The sequence below is a fragment of the Bemisia tabaci genome, chromosome 1 (genome assembly GCF_918797505.1).
Source record: "Bemisia tabaci chromosome 1, PGI_BMITA_v3".
NCBI lineage: Eukaryota > Metazoa > Arthropoda > Insecta > Hemiptera > Aleyrodidae > Bemisia > Bemisia tabaci.
Window position 1 is genome coordinate 36,771,546 of NC_092793.1, and position 21,332 is coordinate 36,792,877.

Sequence of the window (21,332 nt, forward strand, 5' to 3'; positions counted from 1 at the left end):
TGATTTCGTTTACTCAACTTGTTTCGAATGTTATTGAGCATTAGAGGACGGCTCCATGCTCTTAACTCCTAATTTTGCCACTTATTTGAGATATTGTAGTCTTTATTCTACATTATTTAGAATTTTTTGAGTTTAAAATTAGAAATTAGAAAAATAAGTTAGAAAGTTAGAATTTTCTGCATTTTAAACATGTTTGAGAATTTTCTAATTCATCACTAATTAGATCAAGTGAGCGAAATTTTATAGAATTTAAGGGCATTTGCTCCGAAGGAGCAGCTACAATCGCGACGGAAAGAGGGAGCAAGATAGCGCATCGGAGGCAGAAGCAGCGCGCTGCGGTGCGGTGACGGGCCAAGACATGGCCAAGAAAAGCGAGCTGCGATCGCGCAGCGAAGGGCTCGGACTCGGAACCAGAGACAAGAGACCCTCCACTAGTATCTTGGCCATTGTGGAAACTTTTACTTTCGGGACTTCAGCATTCTACTGTTGACTTACCTACATGGTTGATGTTTAACAACAGGTTGGTAGTTTTGTTTTGCAAACAAGCCGAAAATGGCCGACGTTTGGGGAACTTGTTTGACTTATGACGTCACCCGAAGCTCATCATCGACCATGTAGGTAGGTCAACAGCCGAAATTAGGGTGATGACTGTTGCTCCCTAATAATTGTCCATAAGGAACTGTCCCAGTTAGCAGCCTAATATTCTGAGAACGTTCTGATAATATTCCGAGGCAAATTCAAGATATTCTGACAATGTTGCGAGAATATTCCGGAATATTCTCAAAACATTCTCAGAACATTTTCGTGAGACAAAACGAAATCCCCAGAATATTCTGGGGATATTTGAAAATCCCCAAAATATTGTGTGGACATTCTAGGGATATTTGAAAAAATCCTTGAAAAGTCCACAGCATGTTGTCAGGATGACCTCAGGATATTCGTAAAATCCGCAAAATATTCACTGGATATCGTGTGGACATTGTCATAAAAGTGTTATTATAGTTCTCCCTCCCTTTCCAACAGTGGATGAAATGAGCCCAGAATTAACTCCCTTGAGGGCGTTGAAAGAAAATTTGCCATGCCCCATCCAACCTTTCCAGCTTGTGCAAATATATTTTCTACTTTTCACGAGGATAGCTACTTAAAACATTATGACAAAACTGAAAAAAATTGCTTTGTTCAGATTTAAACAGGATTACTTGATTTTAGTTTTTCATCTACTCATGTATAGTTGAAAAAGCAGCGAATTTTTGTTCAATTGTTTACGTTTTAGGTACTGCTGTCAGGAAAAGTGGATAGTATATTTTTACTAGCTGGAAACGTTGGATGGTCCGTTGTAAATTTTCTTTCAACGTCCTTGAGGAAGTGAATTCAGGGCTCATTTCATCCACTGCTGAAAGGCGAAGCAATATATTTTTCTTTTGCCCTTGAGGAAAGCAGAAAAAACATGCCTATGATCGAAAACCACTAGGATGGATAAGAGACAGGTGTTTCCTTTCAATATCCTAAATTTTACGATGAAAATTAGTCGTTAAAAACAATATTCAAAGCCATGAAAACACGATAGCATCAAGACGTTGCAAGTCTCAATGGACAGTATTTTTTTCTCAAAATGTTGCGATTCTTTCTTGTTGCATGGCATTGCAATTTGACACCTACTTGTATGGCTGTAGCTGACTCATTTTATACGTAAAAAGTTAGGTATACAATTTTTTCAGAGAGATTCAAAAGGACATTACTTACATACGTAATACAAAACTGAACTGCTGTCAAGCAGCTTGCTTTGAAAAGGGCATGGTTTTAACTGTTAAAAGAGAATACTTATTTGTCTGAATCATTTTTTGCACATGATATGCATTGGTACCTATATCCATTCTCCATGGAACTGAACAGAAAGTACGATTGGAAAAACATACGTTGAAAGCAAAATTTCAAGAACAAAAGAAGCTTTATTCATACTTAGTATTTAAAATGTAGTAGTAATCATAGAAACAAAATAAATGAATACTTGTGGATAGTTAAACAGTATTTGAAAATCTTTACACTTTTCGAAATAATTAAATTTGGTACAAAACAGCAGACAAACATTTACGAGGAGTTATTTCTCGTTGGATTTATCGGTTCCAATTCATCGTAATCGCAGACGAAGATACCTTGACTATTGGGAGCTCATCACATTTATGATTGATGTTGTTGCCATTGTGATTGAACCAACAGGAATGAAGTAAGTAAGTAAGGTATGAAATAGAAATATCAGGGTTGTCCACTCTGAAAATGAAAATAAAATGAAACATTTAAATGATTTACGCAGTGGGCTATTGTATTGTTTCAGATAGATTTCCATGATCGGATTTAGCCTCAGTCATTGATCTAAGTTGAAAAAACTCAATGTGTTGGTAGAAAGGCAAAAAACACTTGACCGTCGATATAGGTATGATTATTAGACACATGGTCAAGCTGCGGAGAACTAGATTCAGCGCTCCACACCAAATACAGGAAAAAGTATGCCTTTCCTACCTTCAAAATTGTGTAGTCCTGGCCTCACCAAGTATGAATACAAGTTTTCTGCAAAACTAGCTGTGCAAGATCCCAGATCTGACATCCATGATACTCCTACATGCAGACTATTTTAGTGCTGGGTGTAAAAGAGGGTTATTCATATAGGCGAAAAATGTACCCAGCCCGGAATGTACGAAACTTTGTGAGCTGATAGTACTAGTTGAGAGAGGCTTATCCCTAGCTCCGTTTTTGCAGGAACCCCAGGGAATCAGCGTTGCCATTTTTTAAAGTCGTAACCTTCAAACACCCATAACTTTCGCAGAAATGCAGTTACAGAGCTCGTATTTACACCAAAAGATGCAAAAAATTACGTTCTATCGACCAATGCCAAAGAAATTTTAATTTGACTCCATTGTTGCCACGTTTTGGCCATTTTTTTAATTTTCGTAATTATTTAAAATCACGTTACCGCCTAAAAAAGTGTTTGCGGTTGGTGGGGATTGAATAAAAACCTGTCGGAATTATTGTTCGTTCGATTCCGCATCCATCGATATATTATACTTTTCTGAGAGACTTAGGGAACACGAGTTATAGCGATTTGAAAATTCGGCAACACGCCCTATACCCCGATATTGACGCTCGTTTAGGTACGTTTCGCAACTCCGTGTTAAAGCAAAACGCCTAGAACAAACCAAACTCGAATAGTCAGTTCATGTTTTGCGCTTTTTTGAAACTTTCACATGATTTTTAGGAATTCAAGTAGCGGCGGTGTTGCCGGTTTTCAATGAAAACCACCGCTGCCATCACGATTTAAAGTAGTACTCATTTAATCTTATCCAGCTACATTTGCTAACCTAAACTGACCATTTGCGACATGGTGTTGAAAACATTGCCTAATTTCAGTCGGAATTCGCGTAGAGGCGGGGTTGCCAGTTTTCATGGAAACCGCCACCGCAATCACAAAAAAAAATGTATTACTTATTTAATCACGTTCAGCCTTATTCTGTAGTTGGAATTGTTTATTTATCGGATCGATGGTTTCTTCTATCCCTCTGCAACGGCAGTGGTGACCGACAGTAACGAGATATCGAAATTTAAAGCTACCGAATCACTCAAGCGGTCCGATGAGTAGTTTTGGCGAGGGGCCTAGATCCATTGCTCTTGATCTCTATACAATATCGATATCTCGGTACTGTCGGTCACCACTGCCGTTGCAGAGGGATAGAAGAAACCATCGATCCGATAAATAAACAATTCCAACTACAGAATAAGGCTGAACGTGATTAAATAAGTAATACATTTTTTTTTGTGATTGCGGTGGCGGTTTCCATGAAAACTGGCAACCCCGCCTCTACGCGAATTCCGACTGAAATTAGGCAATGTTTTCAACACCATGTCGCAAATGGTCAGTTTAGGTTAGCAAATGTAGCTGGATAAGATTAAATGAGTACTACTTTAAATCGTGATGGCAGCGGTGGTTTTCATTGAAAACCGGCAACACCGCCGCTACTTGAATTCCTAAAAATCATGTGAAAGTTTCAAAAAAGCGCAAAACATGAACTGACTATTCGAGTTTGGTTTGTTCTAGGCGTTTTGCTTTAACACGGAGTTGCGAAACGTACCTAAACGAGCGTCAATATCGGGGTATAGGGCGTGTTGCCGAATTTTCAAATCGCTATAACTCGTGTTCCCTAAGTCTCTCAGAAAAGTATAATATATCGATGGATGCGGAATCGAACGAACAATAATTCCGACAGGTTTTTATTCAATCCCCACCAACCGCAAACACTTTTTTAGGCGGTAACGTGATTTTAAATAATTACGAAAATTAAAAAAATGGCCAAAACGTGGCAACAATGGAGTCAAATTAAAATTTCTTTGGCATTGGTCGATAGAACGTAATTTTTTGCATCTTTTGGTGTAAATACGAGCTCTGTAACTGCATTTCTGCGAAAGTTATGGGTGTTTGAAGGTTACGACTTTAAAAAATGGCAACGCTGATTCCCTGGGGTTCCTGCAAAAACGGAGCTAGGGATAAGCCTCTCTCAACTAGTACTATCAGCTCACAAAGTTTCGTACATTCCGGGCTGGGTACATTTTTCGCCTATATGAATAACCCTCTTTAGGCAGTAGCCACACTGTCACTAAATGTGACACAATCACTAAAATGTGTCTAGAAATCAGAATATTAAGCACTAGAAACAGATTGGCGGAGGATAATGTTGAACTAGCAAGGTTAGGTTTCATGACGGATCAAGTCATGCTAGAGAGATGGAAATTGGAAAGTGAAGTTCCTGCCCATCTCACAGACAGAATTCTTTCCAGAGTTCATACATTGATAGAATGAGACGGAATGCAAGTCATATTTCGAGGATTTCAAGAGATTGAAATATGTATAGCTTTGTATCCGTGTCCGCATGGAATGGGTTTTGTGTTCGACTGAACACAAAAGTTATTCTACAACAGTCAAAATGAACATGAATAATGTTTACTTACCTAGTGTTTAGTCGTGGGTGAATAAAGAAACTTTCCACAGAAGTACAATTGTAAATAATGTGAAATAAAAACTCACAAACGAGAACACAATAGGATTTTCAGTAGCCGGCCGTTGGTGATTGAGCGTTTTTGCAGGCAAAGAAAGACCCCCTACGAATGAGCAGGCGATCACAGAGCGGGAGTAGAGTATGGCACGCCGTTAGTGTCAAAACCCTTTTCTTGTGCGCGCGGAATTTTTTCTGGTGCGCGGAATATTTTTCCGGCGCGCGGAATTTTTTTTCGGCGCGCGGAAAGGAAAAACCCGTTTTCGATGAAAATCTCTGACTTTCCGGATTCCGCGCCGGTTTTCGATATATTTGCGCCGTTTGTGTCAAAATTATTTTTTCCGGCGCGGCGCTCCAAATCTGTTCCGCGCGCGGAATTTTCGATATATCGATTCCTGCTCGCTGCCGGCGCGGCGCTCCGAAATCTGTTCCGCGCGCAGAATTTTCGATATATCGATTCCTGCTCGCCGTCTGTTTTTTCCGGCGCTGCACCAGAAAATAATTCCGCGCGCCACTTTTTCGATATATCGATTTTTCTGCGCGCGGAGAATATTATCTCTCTTTTGAACGATTTCCATTATCGATCCTCTGCGTGCCCCTGCCGTATGTGGGTCGTGTAAACAAACGCAGATTGATAACACAAATGATCCAAACAACTCGAAATCTCTTAATTTTAATTAATTTAAATCCATTTTCGACTTCAACCAAGCATTTGGCAATAATATTCATCGTATTTTACAACCTGGAGCCACGGCCTATCGGCTCATTTTAAGGTGCATTCTGAAAATCAGTTTTACAAGTCCAATGTCCAAACCCAGACTTTCTTCTTTCCCTTTTTTTTAACCATTCTCTTTTCACTTTCGCCTCAAATCAAATGTTTTGCAGTTTTTTTATCTTAAGTAAGTGGTCCTGAATTCATTCAAGAGTTAGAAGTTCACGATTTATTTAGTATTATAGCCTTTTGACCTCTTAAGCTTTATCGATATGATCTCATGTAGTTCGAGGTTTCTTTGGCCCAAACCAAGTGATTACATACACATCTGATGTGAGTCTCATGGCTCTTCAAATTCGCAGTGTAGAATTAAATCAGAGACTACAGTTACTTAATCCAGTTCTGCTCTCTTGTTCAATGTTTGTCATAAGTGTTTGTTCGTGTCTGTTCTTTATAAGTGACCACTGTAGTGCTTATACACAGTTATGCTATCGGTACAGGTATTATTTCTTGTTTTCTACAGTCAGGACTTTCTCTTAAGCGCAATAATTTACCAAAGAAATTCACCTAGTTGCGTAAATAATTTGGTGTATAGATATTCTGTTAATGTCTCCTTGCGGTGATGCAAAGTTTCTGAGATCTGTCATAAGTGGATTTTGCATTTAGACGGTCACTCTTGCCTGATAAAATTACTGCTCTAGCAGCTTCTAATTTATACTTTGATCTCTGATTCATCACTAAATGACACTCGTGCGGTGTCATTTATCTTTAATCAGTTCAAAGCTATTTCGACAATGAATCATCAAAGGTCCGATCGAAGAAGGAATTTTCTGGTGAGTGCTGCGGCTGAACCGACATCACAAATCAACTTTCAAAAGCATCAACTTATAAAAATTTATGAGGAAGTGGTAATAGTAAGTGGAAATCATGGTAGTGCTCGCTTCTTTCTTAAGCAAATTGTGCGCTCAAAATTTCAAAATCTACTCACCTGCATGTATATTTGATGAGGAATACGACATGATATGTAGCAGGCTACACTTCATCTATTAATAATAAGTAAATTTGTCTTCAGAGCATTCTTAGGAAACTTCCACAATATTTAGTTTTGTTCCTGAGAGAAAATTTTGAGATGACTCTGCTGGTATTCCCAGTGTCTTTTCAGAAATTTGGTACTTCGTAGGTATCATCAAATATTTAAGTATCAACAGATATTGTACAAGATAGAAAATTTATTTGAGGATTCCTGCTAGTATGTTGTGTTTCCTGCAGCAACAAGGCTCATCACATTTCATGGAATGAAGTAATCAAAAACTACTTACTCACCTACAGCTTGGTCAGTTTCATGTCTTTCTAGAGTGAAGAAAATATTTTTTTTCTCCCTATTTAAGAATTCAGGGTGAATCAAACCTGTCCAACAAAAATTTTAATAAAATGCCTTTGTTCAAAAACACCTAAGAATCATTTCAATTGTAAAGATGCCGACGATTCTGGTTAAAAGTCCGAAAGTCGGCTGATTTACTGAATTTCTCAGGTACAGACGGATGGAAGGATTTTGAAAAGACATAGAATTACATCCTCCCATAAGAATAAGTCAGGAACATGGTTAAGGTTATCTGGGGATGACATTTGTAACATTTCGTTGCATGATTTTATAATCGAAGAGAAACAGAAAGTCTGAAACTTTGTAAATCTACGTACATGGTTTTCTAGTTAGGCTATGACATCGATATGCTCGTTTTGTTATCAATTAATCTCCACAAAGGTAAGCATACCTACGAACACTGTTCCACAAGAGATACGAATGTAACTTGTGATACCTAAGTGACTTTACAAATCTTACCTGTTAAACTACCAGCTACCTGATTATTGAAACTATGTCAGCCCGATATGAAAAGACATAGCCCTATCTTCTCCATGTAATATATCGGAATTTGTTGTCTTGTCGGGTTGCTCTAAGCCTTCAATAATCGGCCTGCTGATGAGTTGCAAAATATTTCCACTTCCAGACGAATGATCATGTCTTGGTTGATGCTTTCGATAGTAGAGTTGTGATGTCGGTTCAGCCGCAGCACTCACCAGAAAATTCCTTCTTCGATCGGACCTTTGATGATTCATTGTCGAAATAGCTTTGAACTGATTAAAGATAAATGACACCGCACGAGTGTCATTTAGTGATGAATCAGAGATCAAAGTATAAATTAGAAGCTGCTAGAGCAGTAATTTTATCAGGCAAGAGTGACCGTCTAAATGCAAAATCCACTTATGACAGATCTCAGAAACTTTGCATCACCGCAAGGAGACATTAACAGAATATCTATACACCAAATTATTTACGCAACTAGGTGAATTTCTTTGGTAAATTATTGCGCTTAAGAGAAAGTCCTGACTGTAGAAAACAAGAAATAATACCTGTACCGATAGCATAACTGTGTATATGCACTACAGTGGTCACTTATAAAGAACAGACACGAACAAACACTTATGACAAACATTGAACAAGAGAGCAGAACTGGATTAAGTAACTGTAGTCTCTGATTTAATTCTACACTGCGAATTTGAAGAGCCATGAGACTCACATCAGATGTGTAAGTAATCACTTGGTTTGGGCCAAAGAAACCTCGAACTACATGAGATCATATCGATAAAGCTTAAGAGGTCAAAAGGCTATAATACTAAATAAATCGTGAACTTCTAACTCTTGAATGAATTCAGGACCACTTACTTAAGATAAAAAAACTGCAAAACATTTGATTTGAGGCGAAAGTGAAAAGAGAATGGTTAAAAAAAAGGGAAAGAAGAAAGTCTGGGTTTGGACATTGGACTTGTAAAACTGATTTTCAGAATGCACCTTAAAATGAGCCGATAGGCCGTGGCTCCAGGTTGTAAAATACGATGAATATTATTGCCAAATGCTTGGTTGAAGTCGAAAATGGATTTAAATTAATTAAAATTAAGAGATTTCGAGTTGTTTGGATCATTTGTGTTATCAATCTGCGTTTGTTTACACGACCCACATACGGCAGGGGCACGCAGAGGATCGATAATGGAAATCGTTCAAAAGAGAGATAATATTCTCCGCGCGCAGAAAAATCGATATATCGAAAAAGTGGCGCGCGGAATTATTTTCTGGTGCAGCGCCGGAAAAAACAGTCGGCGAGCAGGAATCGATATATCGAAAATTCTTCGCGCGGAACAGATTTCGGAGCGCCGCGCCGGCGGCGAGCAGGAATCGATACATCGAAAATTCCGCGCGCGGAACAGATTTGGAGCGCCGCGCCGGAAAAAATAGTTTTGACACAAACGGCGCAAATATATCGAAAACCGGCGCGGAATCCGGAAATTCAGAGATTTTCATCGAAAACGGGTTTTTTCTTTCCGCGCGTCGAAAAAAAATTCCGCGCGCCAGAAAAAATTCCGCGCGCGCGAGAAAAGGGTTTTGACACTAACGGCGTTCCATAGTAGAGTCCCTTTGTACTGAGAGTCAAGACAACACCCCTCATAGAGTCACAAACGGGAATAAAGATTACACAAATTGAACGTTTTTCGTAATCTTTGATCGGCTCATTCTTAAATTCCTTTCTCCGTTCCTTCTCTCATTCCGTTTGTTCCTTGTCGAACCCGAAATTCCTCGGTCCATTCCAGATTTTAATCTTTGCGATCGGTGAAAATGTAATCTTTATTCCCGTTTGTGACACTGTGAAGGCCTAAAATCCGATTGACCAATCAGAAATGGATTCGCATTGTCTTGACTCTCAGTATAAAGGGACTCTAAGCGGGAGTAGCTGGTGGAGCGTGCATGAAGCTCGCTCGGACTCCATGATTATACTCTGTTGCTCTCTCCTCTCCTCTACTCTTTGCACATCACATAATGGCGCCAAGCAAAAATTTCACTCTCGGAGAAAAATTAAACTGCTCAGCTCAGGGAATTGACCTTTTTGATCGGGATTAAATTTCTAAAAGAGTTCAAACCATAAGATGACATTTGAATCAGTGAGTTCTAAAATACACCAACTCGAAAAAAAAAATTTTCAGGAAACACCTAAAACTTCGCAGCGGGCGAAGAAGTTAGTTTAAGAAAAACTTTTTTGGTGCCAAAGGACGCAAGAAGTACTCTAGAGACTTTAACGCACCAGGTTTCAGATACTGATTTTTCATAGTCTGCCCTGAAAAATTTATATTTTTTGACCTGAATAACGCTTGAATATTTATATAACTTGTTGGCACAAGGTATACTGAACCAAGAAAAGAAAACCGCATCGGATAGTCGCCCGTTTCCCTTGATCGGCCAAAAATTGGTATTTCCAATGAAATTCTTCGATTCTTCCCTTTTCCCGTCGCCGTTTCGAGCACTTCCGATTGCAATTTCGAAATATCCTTTTGCGTGCAGATGCTTCTACTCATCCATAAGTGTTATTAAACCGTAAAAAAGTGAAAATCGAAAAAAACCCGTGTTGGAGTGTTTCCGAACACACTGATTCATTTTACATTATTGGAAACATGATTATGTGGATTGATAAGGTGGGGAGACGGCAGACGATAGGATGGGTTAGAGTAGGTATTGGTTATGAAGGCCTAGATACACACGGCGATTAATCGCCGCGATTGCAATCGCGGCGTTTAAACGCAGGTGTATTCGGTCAATCGCCGCGACGGGCGAGTGAAATTCTCGGAATTTCTCCAATCGCCGCGATTGAATTCAAAGTAGGATTCAATCCTACTTTTTGGGCGAGTAGATGCATTTGTTGAGTCCTGTTTATTCTTGATGGATGCGAAATCCACCAGTACATGTGGTCTACATGTGTTTTTGTCTACGTTCTTCTGTCTTCCTGCTGTCTTCGTGGTTCTCGCACAGAGTTGCTAAAAGAAATTTCATCGAATGAAATTTCGTGAAATTTCTTTTTTCCCCATGAAATTTCTTTCGACCGACAAAATGTCAAATATGCTTGTTTTTTCAAACAGAATTTATTTTTATTTTTAAAGAGAATATAGTGTTCGTCAATTAGACCAATTAAAGCTACTTATTTATCAAATATTTACTATTTAAAAAAAGAAATACGTTAGCGAAGGAAACTGTTAGGTAGTTTCTGAAAAATCATTTAAATTGTTTCAAGGATAGTTTAAGATCCCTCCCTCGCTTTTGTACCAAAAAAGGATAGACTATTAGGGGGAACTAGGATTCTTTATAGTTGAGAACTTTGTTATGTTCCAAATATGAAAGCTAACGTCTTACTTTATCCGTAAAATTTATTTTGGTGTTCAACCGGTACGGCTGTGTGTTTAACCAAGATTTGAGAAAAAAATTCAAAATTATGTTTTTGCTGTTTTACTCAACTTTCCGGGCATTTCTAAAGTTCCCTTTCACAGTTTACCACGTGTATATAAAGGGAATTAAGGAGATTCATAAGTTTCTAGGGTTTAATCCTGCATTCTGAGTGTTATATGAAATTTCTGTAAATTTCTGGAAATTTCCTCATGAAATTTCTTTTCATAATTTTTCATTTTTGTAAAGATGTAGCAATTTCTATTGCTCTCAGGAGGAAAATTAAGAATATCAGAGATACCATATGCTGCAGAAGTAAGGGAAGTCAGGAAAGGTTGTAATAACATAAACAATCAGCGCTGATCGCGGCGATTAATCGCTAGGTGTATACGTAATCGCACTGATGGTCTCTGTTGATTGTATTGCGTTGAGCGATGCGACCCGAACCAACCCAATCGCGGCGATTAAACGTCGTGTGTATCTAGGCCTTTAGAGAGTGCTCGAACTGCTCGAGTTCCCGTCGCGCCACGCAGCCATCTTGCCTGCTCATTCCGAGGGGGTCTTTGCCTGCAAAAAGTAAACATCGGCCGTTGGTAGCCGGCGCTACGATTGTTTTGTTGTGAGTTATTGACATGTTGACGAGCGCCGCTAGACGCTAGAGAGCGAGCAGTTTTTGTAGCGCCTTCAAATGGGCGATTATGTAACCCGTGCAACGGCAGTCGGGATATTCTGAGAATGTTCTGAGAAGATTATAAACTTGCACGTTTACATAACATTTTCAAAATATCCTCATAATATTTATTTTGTTTGGTTTTTGCGAGGATATTGTCATAGTATTTTTAAATGATGCGGAGGCGCGGGATTTTTCAGGGATATTCTCCGAAGATAAAATGCTAACTGGGGTTGAATCCCCGAAAGTAATATTTTCCACCTGTCGCTAGGAGGCCAGTGGAGGGTCTCTTGTCTCTGCTCGGAACGTACCGCCCTACCCGCCCGCCTTGATTCCGCCGCCGGCAAGCGATTCTCCAGCGCATGAGTCGGCCCGTGTTCAGGCCGCGCAGCGCGCTGCGCCACCTCCATCCGCTCTCTCTACGTATTTCTGTCTCTCTCTCTTTCTGTTTTCAATGCAATTTACATACTGAACACCTTTTATAAATTATATTTGCTAAAATGTAAAAAATGCATGTAACAGGTGTAATTTTCTACTTTCTTTTGAAATCTTTGGGCAAGCAGTGCTTGCCTTGCTTATCCGGACCGCACGCCACTGATCCCCCCTCTCTAAAATCGATAGGAATGGACCAATTTTAAAAAAACTTGGGCTCAAAATCTTCCTTAGGATATACTGAGTTCAACAAAACAAATTGCAACAAAATCGGACCATGTGCGGCCGAACGCGAGCCGTTTGAACGCGCCGAGGTGCACGCCGCTCCCGCCGAATCCGCGGAGATTTGAAGTCCGCAACAAGAGAAGAGCTTCTCTGCCAACGCTTCAGTCGTTCATCACTGACGAAAAATCAAAGAAGTTTTTGTAGAATGAGGTGCTTACCTCACCAGTCACCTCTCCACATAACCAGCTCGATCCAAGCAGGCCTGAGACTGATTGTGGGACTAAGAGAACAGCTTTTGGATACCGCGCCTGTAGAAGTCTTTCAACTGGCTGGGGATGAAAGTGTTGACGGCTTGTTTGACCTCTTCCACTGATTCAAAATGAACTCCCCCGCGTTCAGATACTAGATACGGTGATAAATGGCAAAAAAGACCACCATTTATTCCCCTTTCTATAATCTGAACTCGGGGTAACTCATTTTGTATCAGTGGAAGAGGTCAAACAAGCTGTCAACACTTTCATCCCCAGCCAATTGAAAGACTTCTACAGGCGCGGTATCCAAAAACTGTTCTCTTAGTCTCACAATCAGTCTCAGGCCTGCTTGGATCGAGCTGGTTATGTGGAGAGGTGAGGTAAGCACCTTATTCTACAAAAACTTCTTGGATTTTTCGTCAGTGATGAACGACTGAAGCGTTGGCAGAGAGGCTCTTCTCTTGTTGCTGACTTCAAATCTCCGCGGATTCGGCGGAAGCGGCGTGCACCTCGGCGCGTTCAAACGGCTCGCGTTCGGCCGCACATGGTCCGATTTTGTTGCGATTTGTTTTGTTGAACTCAGTATATCCTAAGGAAGATTTTGAGCCCAAGTTTTTTAAAATTGGTCCATTCCTATCGATTTCAGAGAGGAGGGATACTTACTTATTGAACGCCCCTCGTAAGTCGCATTGCCAAAATTTTCGAATTTTGGATTTAGGCCCTTTGAGGCACGGGTTAAAATTGTTTTAACATGTTTTCCTTTTAGGGAGTTCATTTAGAGACTACATAGAAACTTTTTTGGGGTTGACCAACTTGATTTTCGCAAAACTCAAAAATAAGGTACACCCTAGGTGGGGGGGATAAAACTTTGAGATAGGAAGAAACGACTATGGACACTTTTGATCAGTAGGTTAAGACCTACAACATATCAAAAAACCAACCGATTTAACCGGGCCCACTTTCCCTATAACATTGGACTGTCGTCCTTTCATGCTCACTCAAGACGCACACAAATTCTAAACGGGCACATCAAGATAGGTAGTAATAGATCAACAAGAATCGATGAAAAAATCCTGAACCGATCGGCATTGATTGATTCGATCGAAAAATAATAGAAATACAGGCTCTTTTTTATTTTCCGATCGAATTAAATCGATCGGAACAATGCAATGCTTCCAGGACTTTATGTCCTCCTACCTTTCGTCCATTAAATAAATGTCCACCGCTATTTATGTCCACTAAATGTTAAGTCCAGTCTTCATTAAGTCCACATGATTTAATGTCCAACCATGAATATGTCCAAAATTGTCCAAATTGTGCGGACATGTTATGTCCACATTTTCATACTCTCATTTAAATGACAGGAGCCACCTCAAAAGTATTCATTTAGGCATTTCTTACATCGCATCAAAAAAATCGACATCGAAGAAATCATTGAGGAAAACGAGGACGGTTTCCTTTGACGGTAAGCTTCACTTTCCTTCTCACAGCCTTTTCCCAGTTAACTGCATTCATATAATGTAAAAATATTTTAAATCTTATAGTAAAACGAAAAGAAGGGTAGGTGGAGATTAAATAAATTTTGAATTTGATTTTAGGGGACTTTAAATTTGTGGACTTAACTTAGTGGACGTTTAAGTAATGGACTTAACAATAGTGTGGGCTTTAGAACTGTGGACGTAAAAATTGTGGGCGAAAAGTCTGTAGACGTAGAAAAAGTGGACATAAAGTCCGTGTACCGTCTAATGCCCTGGAAAATTCCAGAATATTACTTACTTAATGGAGTGAGCAAGAACCTATCAAAATTACAATTTATAGCGAAGCACTTACATACAAGGTGTCCCAAAAGTCCGTACCCCCCCCCCTCGTAACTTTTGAACGGTTAGAGATAGAAAAACGAAACTTTCGGAATGTTTCTATCTTAAAGGGGTCCATCTTCTAGGGGGATCAAAATTTTTGTCCCTCCCTCGAGGGGAGGGGGGGCGAGGGGGCCCCCAACTTTTTTTTTCAAATGGTAACCCCTGTTTTGTGATACATCATTAGAAAGAGCATAAAAAACTAAGAATTTTGGCGCAAACCGCAAATCGATATCTTAATTTTTGACCGAGTTATGATAGGTCAAAGGTCAAATTTGACCTATTTTCAAAAAATCATATCTCCGGTTCAAATTATCGTAAAGAAAAAAATAAAACTGGAAAATTTACCAAATTGTAAGCACTTTCAAGTAGAAATCACAGAAATTACTTCAAACTAATTTTAAGGGGGGTTTCGGACCCCGCAAATACGTCATTTTAAAGGTCATACGATATTCTCGCGAAATGAACCAATTTCCCCTTACTTTTCCTCAACATTATCTTATATTATGTTGAGGAAAAGTAAGGGGAAATTGGTTCATTTCGCGAGAATATCGTAATGACCTCGTATTTGGGGGGTCCGAAACCCCCCTTAAAATTAGTTTGAAGTAATTCCTGTGATTTTTACTTGAAAGTGCTTACAATTTGGTAAATTTTCCAGTTTTACTTTTTTTTTTCTTTACGATAATTTGAACCGGAGATATGATTTTTTGAAAATATGTCAAATTTGACCTTTGGCCTATCATAACTCGGTCAAAAATTAAGATATCGATTTGCGGTTTGCGCCAAAATTCTTAGTTTTTTATGCTCTTTCTAATGATGTATTACAAAACAGGGGTTACTATTTGAAAAAAAAGTTGGGGGCCCCCGCGCCCCCCCCCCCCCCCGAGGGGGGAACAAAAATTTTGATCCCCCTAGAAGATGGACCCCTTTATGATAGAAACACTCCGAAAGTTTCGTTTTTCTATCTCTAACCGTTCAAAACTTACGAGGGGGGGGGGGGGGCTACGGACTTTTGGGACACCCTGTATAGAGATAGACCAATTACTTCAGTCAGGGTAACGCGTCCTTTTTGATTGTTTTCACTGAATAGTCGATGAAATCACAATGTTTTGTTCACGGTAATTTAGATTGCTAATCAATTGGTCTAAAATTCCAACCATTTTCTAGGTTGAGACTATTGGGGACGCATATATGGTCGTCTCTGGGCTACCAGAGCGTAACGGGGATAACCATGCAAGAGAAATTTCCTTGATGGCTCTAGCGATTCTAGATGCAGTTCAGGCATTCACCATTCAGCATCGCCCTGAAGCTCAGCTGAAAGTTCGCATCGGAATCCATTCGGGTAAGCAATGCGAAAGAGTAGAATAAAATGAATGCCTCCTAAAGAGACCCCCCGAAAATTATCTCTAATAAAGGGCCCACAAAATGGATCCCCTAAAAAAACCTCCCTTGAAAGTGACCACCTGAATATACCTCTCTGAAAATGGCCCCAAAGGAGGCCCCCTCAAAAGGCTACCTAGAGGGCCACTCAAGGAAGCAGACACTCGTAAAATGCCTTCTACAGACTACAGATAGCCCCTTAAAAATACCCAGTAAACAAACCACCCAAAATAAAGCGGCTCACACTTAGCAGAATAGTTCTACGTGGGGAAGGAAGAGAGGGAGAAGACGGGCGGAAAAATTAGTGAGTGAATGAGGAATTGAGAAGAGCCTCACTTATGTAAAAACGAGATTTCGAACTCCTCCCCCCCCCCCCCATCCCGGATGTTCTCAAAACTTTGTTTTTCAATTACCTATTCTCACAGTGGTCTTATGAAGCCAACGAAGGAAATGCGACAAAAATGTACCCAAATACGGCTTGCAGGGGGTGAATCTGAGGTTGTTGTGAACTTGAAATCGCGAAAAATCAAAATCCTGGCCGATCCTATATTCTGTTGCAAACTATGAAAAAGAGGAAAAATGGGGAAAAGAAAGATGAGAGCCGGCGATGATGCTGCTGAGACGTAGACACGCGTTTATTGAGTAGTGGTCTGGAGGGCCATCCCCTTCACATGGTGAGAGACAACAGTGCTGCCCTCTATGCATTATGCTAGTGTACTACATATATGTTACGCACAGATCGTGTAATTGCCCAGTTCATGAATTGGGCAGATTTTTGCTCATTTCATGAAATGGGCAATGTTGTTGCCCAAATTGTGAAATGGCACCAAAATTGCCCATTTCATGAATTGAGGCGGGAAAAAATCGCCCAATTCACGCATTGGGCAAATAATGAAAAAAACGCTCACACTCAATTTGTGTAATTGCCCAATTCGTGAACTGGGGCATGAAAATATTGAAAGTAAGTATTGAAAAAAGTAGAAAGTAGGAAATGATATCATGCTAATGAAACTCACCTAATTGTTATTGGCGCAGGTCCTTTGCGGGTGGCAAGCGGAATTGCACTGCACTTTATTCTTGAAGCAACGGAACTGTAAGGTGCGACACATAGATTTTTTGCAGGAGCACCGCTGGTACCCCTGTCCACTTCCGACGGACATTTTCCGCACCAATTCCCGAACACTGAAACAATCTTGCGGCACATCCTCCACCTTCAGACCTTTATATTTCACAACTTCAAAAGCATTTCGCGCTAATCGTGTAGAAATAATTCCACATTTACTACCGATCTGGAACAAGCCATTCTCCTCCTTCATCACGATCCCAATAAAATTGGCTGGATCGCCGCGACCTCGGTCAAATTCGGAGACGGGGACGGTAACGCAATCCCCGACTTTGACTCTGGCTAACTTTTTTTCCGCACGTGTCAGCATTTTCTGTGCCTGCGTTTTTAAACTTTCGCTTGCTTTTTGACGAAGCGCTACTGCAGGATGAGCCTTTGATGCCTCTGAGGTTGTTGGAATGTTAGGCTGAGACTCTGCTGTTGTTCTGTCACTGGGTTGAATGTCGCACGCCTTTGCATTGCTACTCTCTGAAGTCGTTGGAATGTTAGCCAGAGTCAAAGTCGGGGATTGCGTTACCGTCCCCGTCTCCGAATTTGACCGAGGTCGCGGCGATTCAGCCAATATTATTGGGATCGTGATGAAGGAGGAGAATGGCTTGTTCCAGATCGGTAGTAAATGTGGAATTATTTCTACACGATTAGCGCGAAATGCTTTTGAAGTTGTGAAATATAAAGGTCTGAAGGTGGAGGATGTGCCGCAAGATTGTTTCAGTGTTCGGGAATTGGTGCGGAAAATGTCCGTCGGAAGTGGACAGGGGTACCAGCGGTGCTCCTGCAAAAAATCTATGTGTCGCACCTTACAGTTCCGTTGCTTCAAGAATAAAGTGCAGTGCAATTCCGCTTGCCACCCGCAAAGGACCCGCGCCAATAACAATTAGGTGAGTTACATTAGCATGATATCATTTCCTACTTTCTACTTTTTTTATTTTTAATACTTACTTTCAATATTTTCATGCCCCAGTTCACGAATTGGGCAATTACACAAATTGAGTGTAAGCGTTTTTTTCATTATTTGCCCAATGCGTGAATTGGGCGATTTTTTCCCGCCCCAATTCATGAAATGGGCAATTTTGGTGCCATTTCACAATTTGGGCAACAACATTGCCCATTTCATGAAATGAGCAAAAATCTGCCCAATTCATGAACTGGGCAATTACACGATCTGTGCGTAACATATATATGTGATCTGTAACATATTCAAGATATCGCAATTCGAAATTTTTATAATGCCTTAATGCAAGTTTCCCCACTGTTTTTGATCGATTCTTGAAGGGTTTAGCACGACTGCTTGTCTGAAATGTGACGAGAATAGAATGAAAATGTTTACAGTATACGTGCGGTTTAGTCTGAAATTCCGAATTTCCTGGAGCGCACCCCCCCCCCCCCCCCACGGATAAAAGTTGCCGCCGCATAGGGGTGTAGGTGAAAATCGTTACCATAATTCAACGTCAAGCAGGTATCAATTCTTATGTTTTTTGGTCGCAGAATCTAAAGAGGGTTATTCAAACTCGGCGATTTTGCCCTACGCTTGGATTTTGCCCGGAGTTGGATATGTTGTTCCCTATCACAAGACACGCCTTTTTCCGGCATTGGCAAGTTCACCCGAAATTTTTCCCGCGCGCTACAGCGTTGCCAAGTTGAAAACGGGCAAATTTCGTAAGTGGCATTAAAATTGAGCCATGAAGTTGCGGTTTTAACGAAAATTCTCTAAAAATTGCGCACTTTTAGGAAATGACCATGTTTTTGATGTCGCATTAATTTTAACATGCATTGTTGCCAATTTTTCGATTTTTAAATTCGACAAATTTTACAAATCCGCGAATACCCAAAGAAGCTGTCTCCAAATTTGAATAAAAAGTTGTCTAATCGATATTTCGTTCGATTTCTCATCCATCGATATATTATAGCTCGCTGGGAAACTTTTGGTTCGCGAGATATCATCATTTTTGTAAACAGCTTTATGGAGCGACGACGCTTTTTGAGTCCGGGCAGATAGAAATTTCAGCCTCCAAAAACACCGGGTAGCATTAATTCCATGGTTTTCTATATAATTTTTGGCGCTGAATCCGAATTTGACCATTTCATAAAAAATTGTCACCAAGATGTTGCCAAATTTCGCAAAAATGGCTTAAAATACGCCTTTTTGGCGGATTATGGCCAGTGACTTGCCAGGAGTTGATCAGACGATAAAATTGGTTATTTCCACAGTTAAAACTCGTTAAACTTTCTACAAGCTGAGTCAAATTCTTTCTGCTCACGGCAAAATTAAACGCGCGACAAGCAGCAAACTGAAAAAAAGACGCCAAAATTGGCGCTTTTTGCGGTTTTTGTCTTAAGTTTCTCGTTTTCCGACTAAATGAACATTTCTTAGGAAAATCTGAATTACACAGAGTGTAACGACAAACTATTGTATTGTTACATATAAAGATAAGAGCCGCTTCAACAGCGGTCTCTCGCGCCCCACGACGCCTAACCGCCGTAGTTCCTTGTCCTCCCACAGGTCCTCAGTAATTTGGAGCGCCCTTGTTCCCTGGTAAAAATGGCAAGTGCTCAGATCAGTAGCACTTGCCTTTGGAACAGACCTAAGCACTGATGTCATCAGTGCTGCCGGGCGCTGTTCTGCTACCTCAGTGTTAGGTCTGTTCCAAAGGCAAGTGCCTCTGATGTAAGTGGCACTGACCTAAGTGTCTCAGACGTAAGCGGAGTGGAAACTCCCAGAAATACTGTACAGGCAAAAATTTCGTTAATTACCGATCTGCCAGGTACGTTAAGTCACTATTTGACGATCAGGGAGGGCTGCTGTGAGTTTTCAATCCCAAGCAAGTATCACAATCTTCAGGGGACATCGCTCGTTCCCATGCGGTCTCCAATCTAAGTACTAACTACGCCCGACGTAACTTAACTTCGGTGATCGTCCTAGCGATTGAACCACTACACTACCTGCGCGTGTACGTGTTAGGGGCGTAATTTTACCATTTCAGGGCCCCCATTGGGGTAATTTTGCCAGCAAATGATGATTTTGTCTTTGAATGTGAATCCGATACTTAATTTTTCTATTATTCTTTTTTAATCAATCAACATGTAAATGAAGTTTTGTAAGTTACGTTTCTTTGAAAAAAAAAATGGATCGCACTAAAATTCAAAATTAAAGCTAATGATGCAAAAAAAATAATGAAAGTTGAAATTATACAAAAAATATAAATTAGCAGATACAAAAATTGAAAGTAAAGGAGTAAAAAAGTTAGAAAAGAATTGAAAATAAAGTAGGAAAATTTTAAAAAAAATTGAGACTGAAACATTTTAAAAACAGTTAAGACTGAAAAAAATTAAAACCAAATTTAAAACTATTTTTTTTTTATAAAAAAAAATAATGCTTAAATAAATATATCTAATTACATATTTAAGCGGTGATAATATTTTTATCGATCTCATTTTTTGTTGTGTTTTAATTATTTAAGTGCCATCTTAAACGAAGAGGGTAAAACAAATTATTCAAGAGTGTGGCTACTTAAACTAGTTTTCCTTCCCTCTTAGAAAATCCCACCTTCTACAAAATATGCCTCTCTGAAAGATAAAGTTTGTGGTCCCCGTGTCCCGAGGAAATATTCCCCCACGAAAATGAAATAGGGTGGGGGAAGGGGGAGCCATCTCTACTTTTTGGGAGTGAGTGCGGTTCGATTAAGATTGATGTCAGAGACTTACCCTCTGAACCAAGTCCTGACCTCAGTCCCGCTTACCTCAGAGACATCTCTGCACTTAGGTAAGTCTTTCTCCCGACGTCAGTGCCTCTTACCTCAGTGCTGACTTCTTGGGTAAGTGCTTTAACACTTACGTCAGAGAAAACTGAACTGACCTCAGAGCAAATTGCACTGACCTCAGTGGAAAATTCACTGACCTAACACTTGCCATTTTTACCAGGGTTCCTTTTTAAGCCCCTTATTGCCCTTTCCTGGGCGTCTTCTTCACTTTGGTACTGTTACTTTTTTCTATTAAACTCCAATTTCTCAGAATTATAAAATAAAGTTGTATACTGAATATAGGACGATATGACTAATAATGGTCAAATACCGCCAAAATTCGATGATTGTACGTAATTTTGGCAATATTGCAATGCGTCTTGTTTTGCTCTAATGAAGTCAGTCTGAGGAGTACATTTTATTCATTAATTTTTAGCAGAAAGTTTTCCATGATTGTTTCAAAATGTTGTTTATTGGCACGATTCGATAAAACTCACTATTTTATGAATTTTTCCTCTCTGAATTAAATGCCCTAGTAATGGGCCTGTTGCAAACTTTTCCTAGAGCAAAAATAAGAGTTGTCGTTTATAAATAATGCCTCAAAAATTACGATGAGCGCATCGGCAAAGTCTGAAATGCACTCATAA

At 39.9% G+C, this 21,332-nt stretch overlaps 1 protein-coding gene and 1 long non-coding RNA gene across 2 annotated transcripts in view; one reads left to right on the forward strand and one right to left on the reverse strand.

Annotated features, from left to right (window-relative positions):
• LOC109038378 (atrial natriuretic peptide receptor 1) overlaps positions 1 to 21,332 on the forward strand; it is a 405,535-nt gene that overhangs the window by 367,116 nt on the left and 17,087 nt on the right. The window contains exon 21 of the mRNA XM_072306602.1: positions 15,613 to 15,787. Coding sequence (XP_072162703.1) covers positions 15,613 to 15,787 — 175 coding nt within the window. The remainder of the gene's footprint in view (positions 1 to 15,612; positions 15,788 to 21,332) is intronic.
• Positions 1,930 to 9,204, reverse strand: LOC109038380 (uncharacterized). Its single transcript, XR_002009579.2, has 2 exons — positions 4,996 to 9,204; positions 1,930 to 2,268 (listed from the first exon to the last, which is right to left on the reverse strand). It is a non-coding gene; the product is annotated as an uncharacterized lncRNA (long non-coding RNA).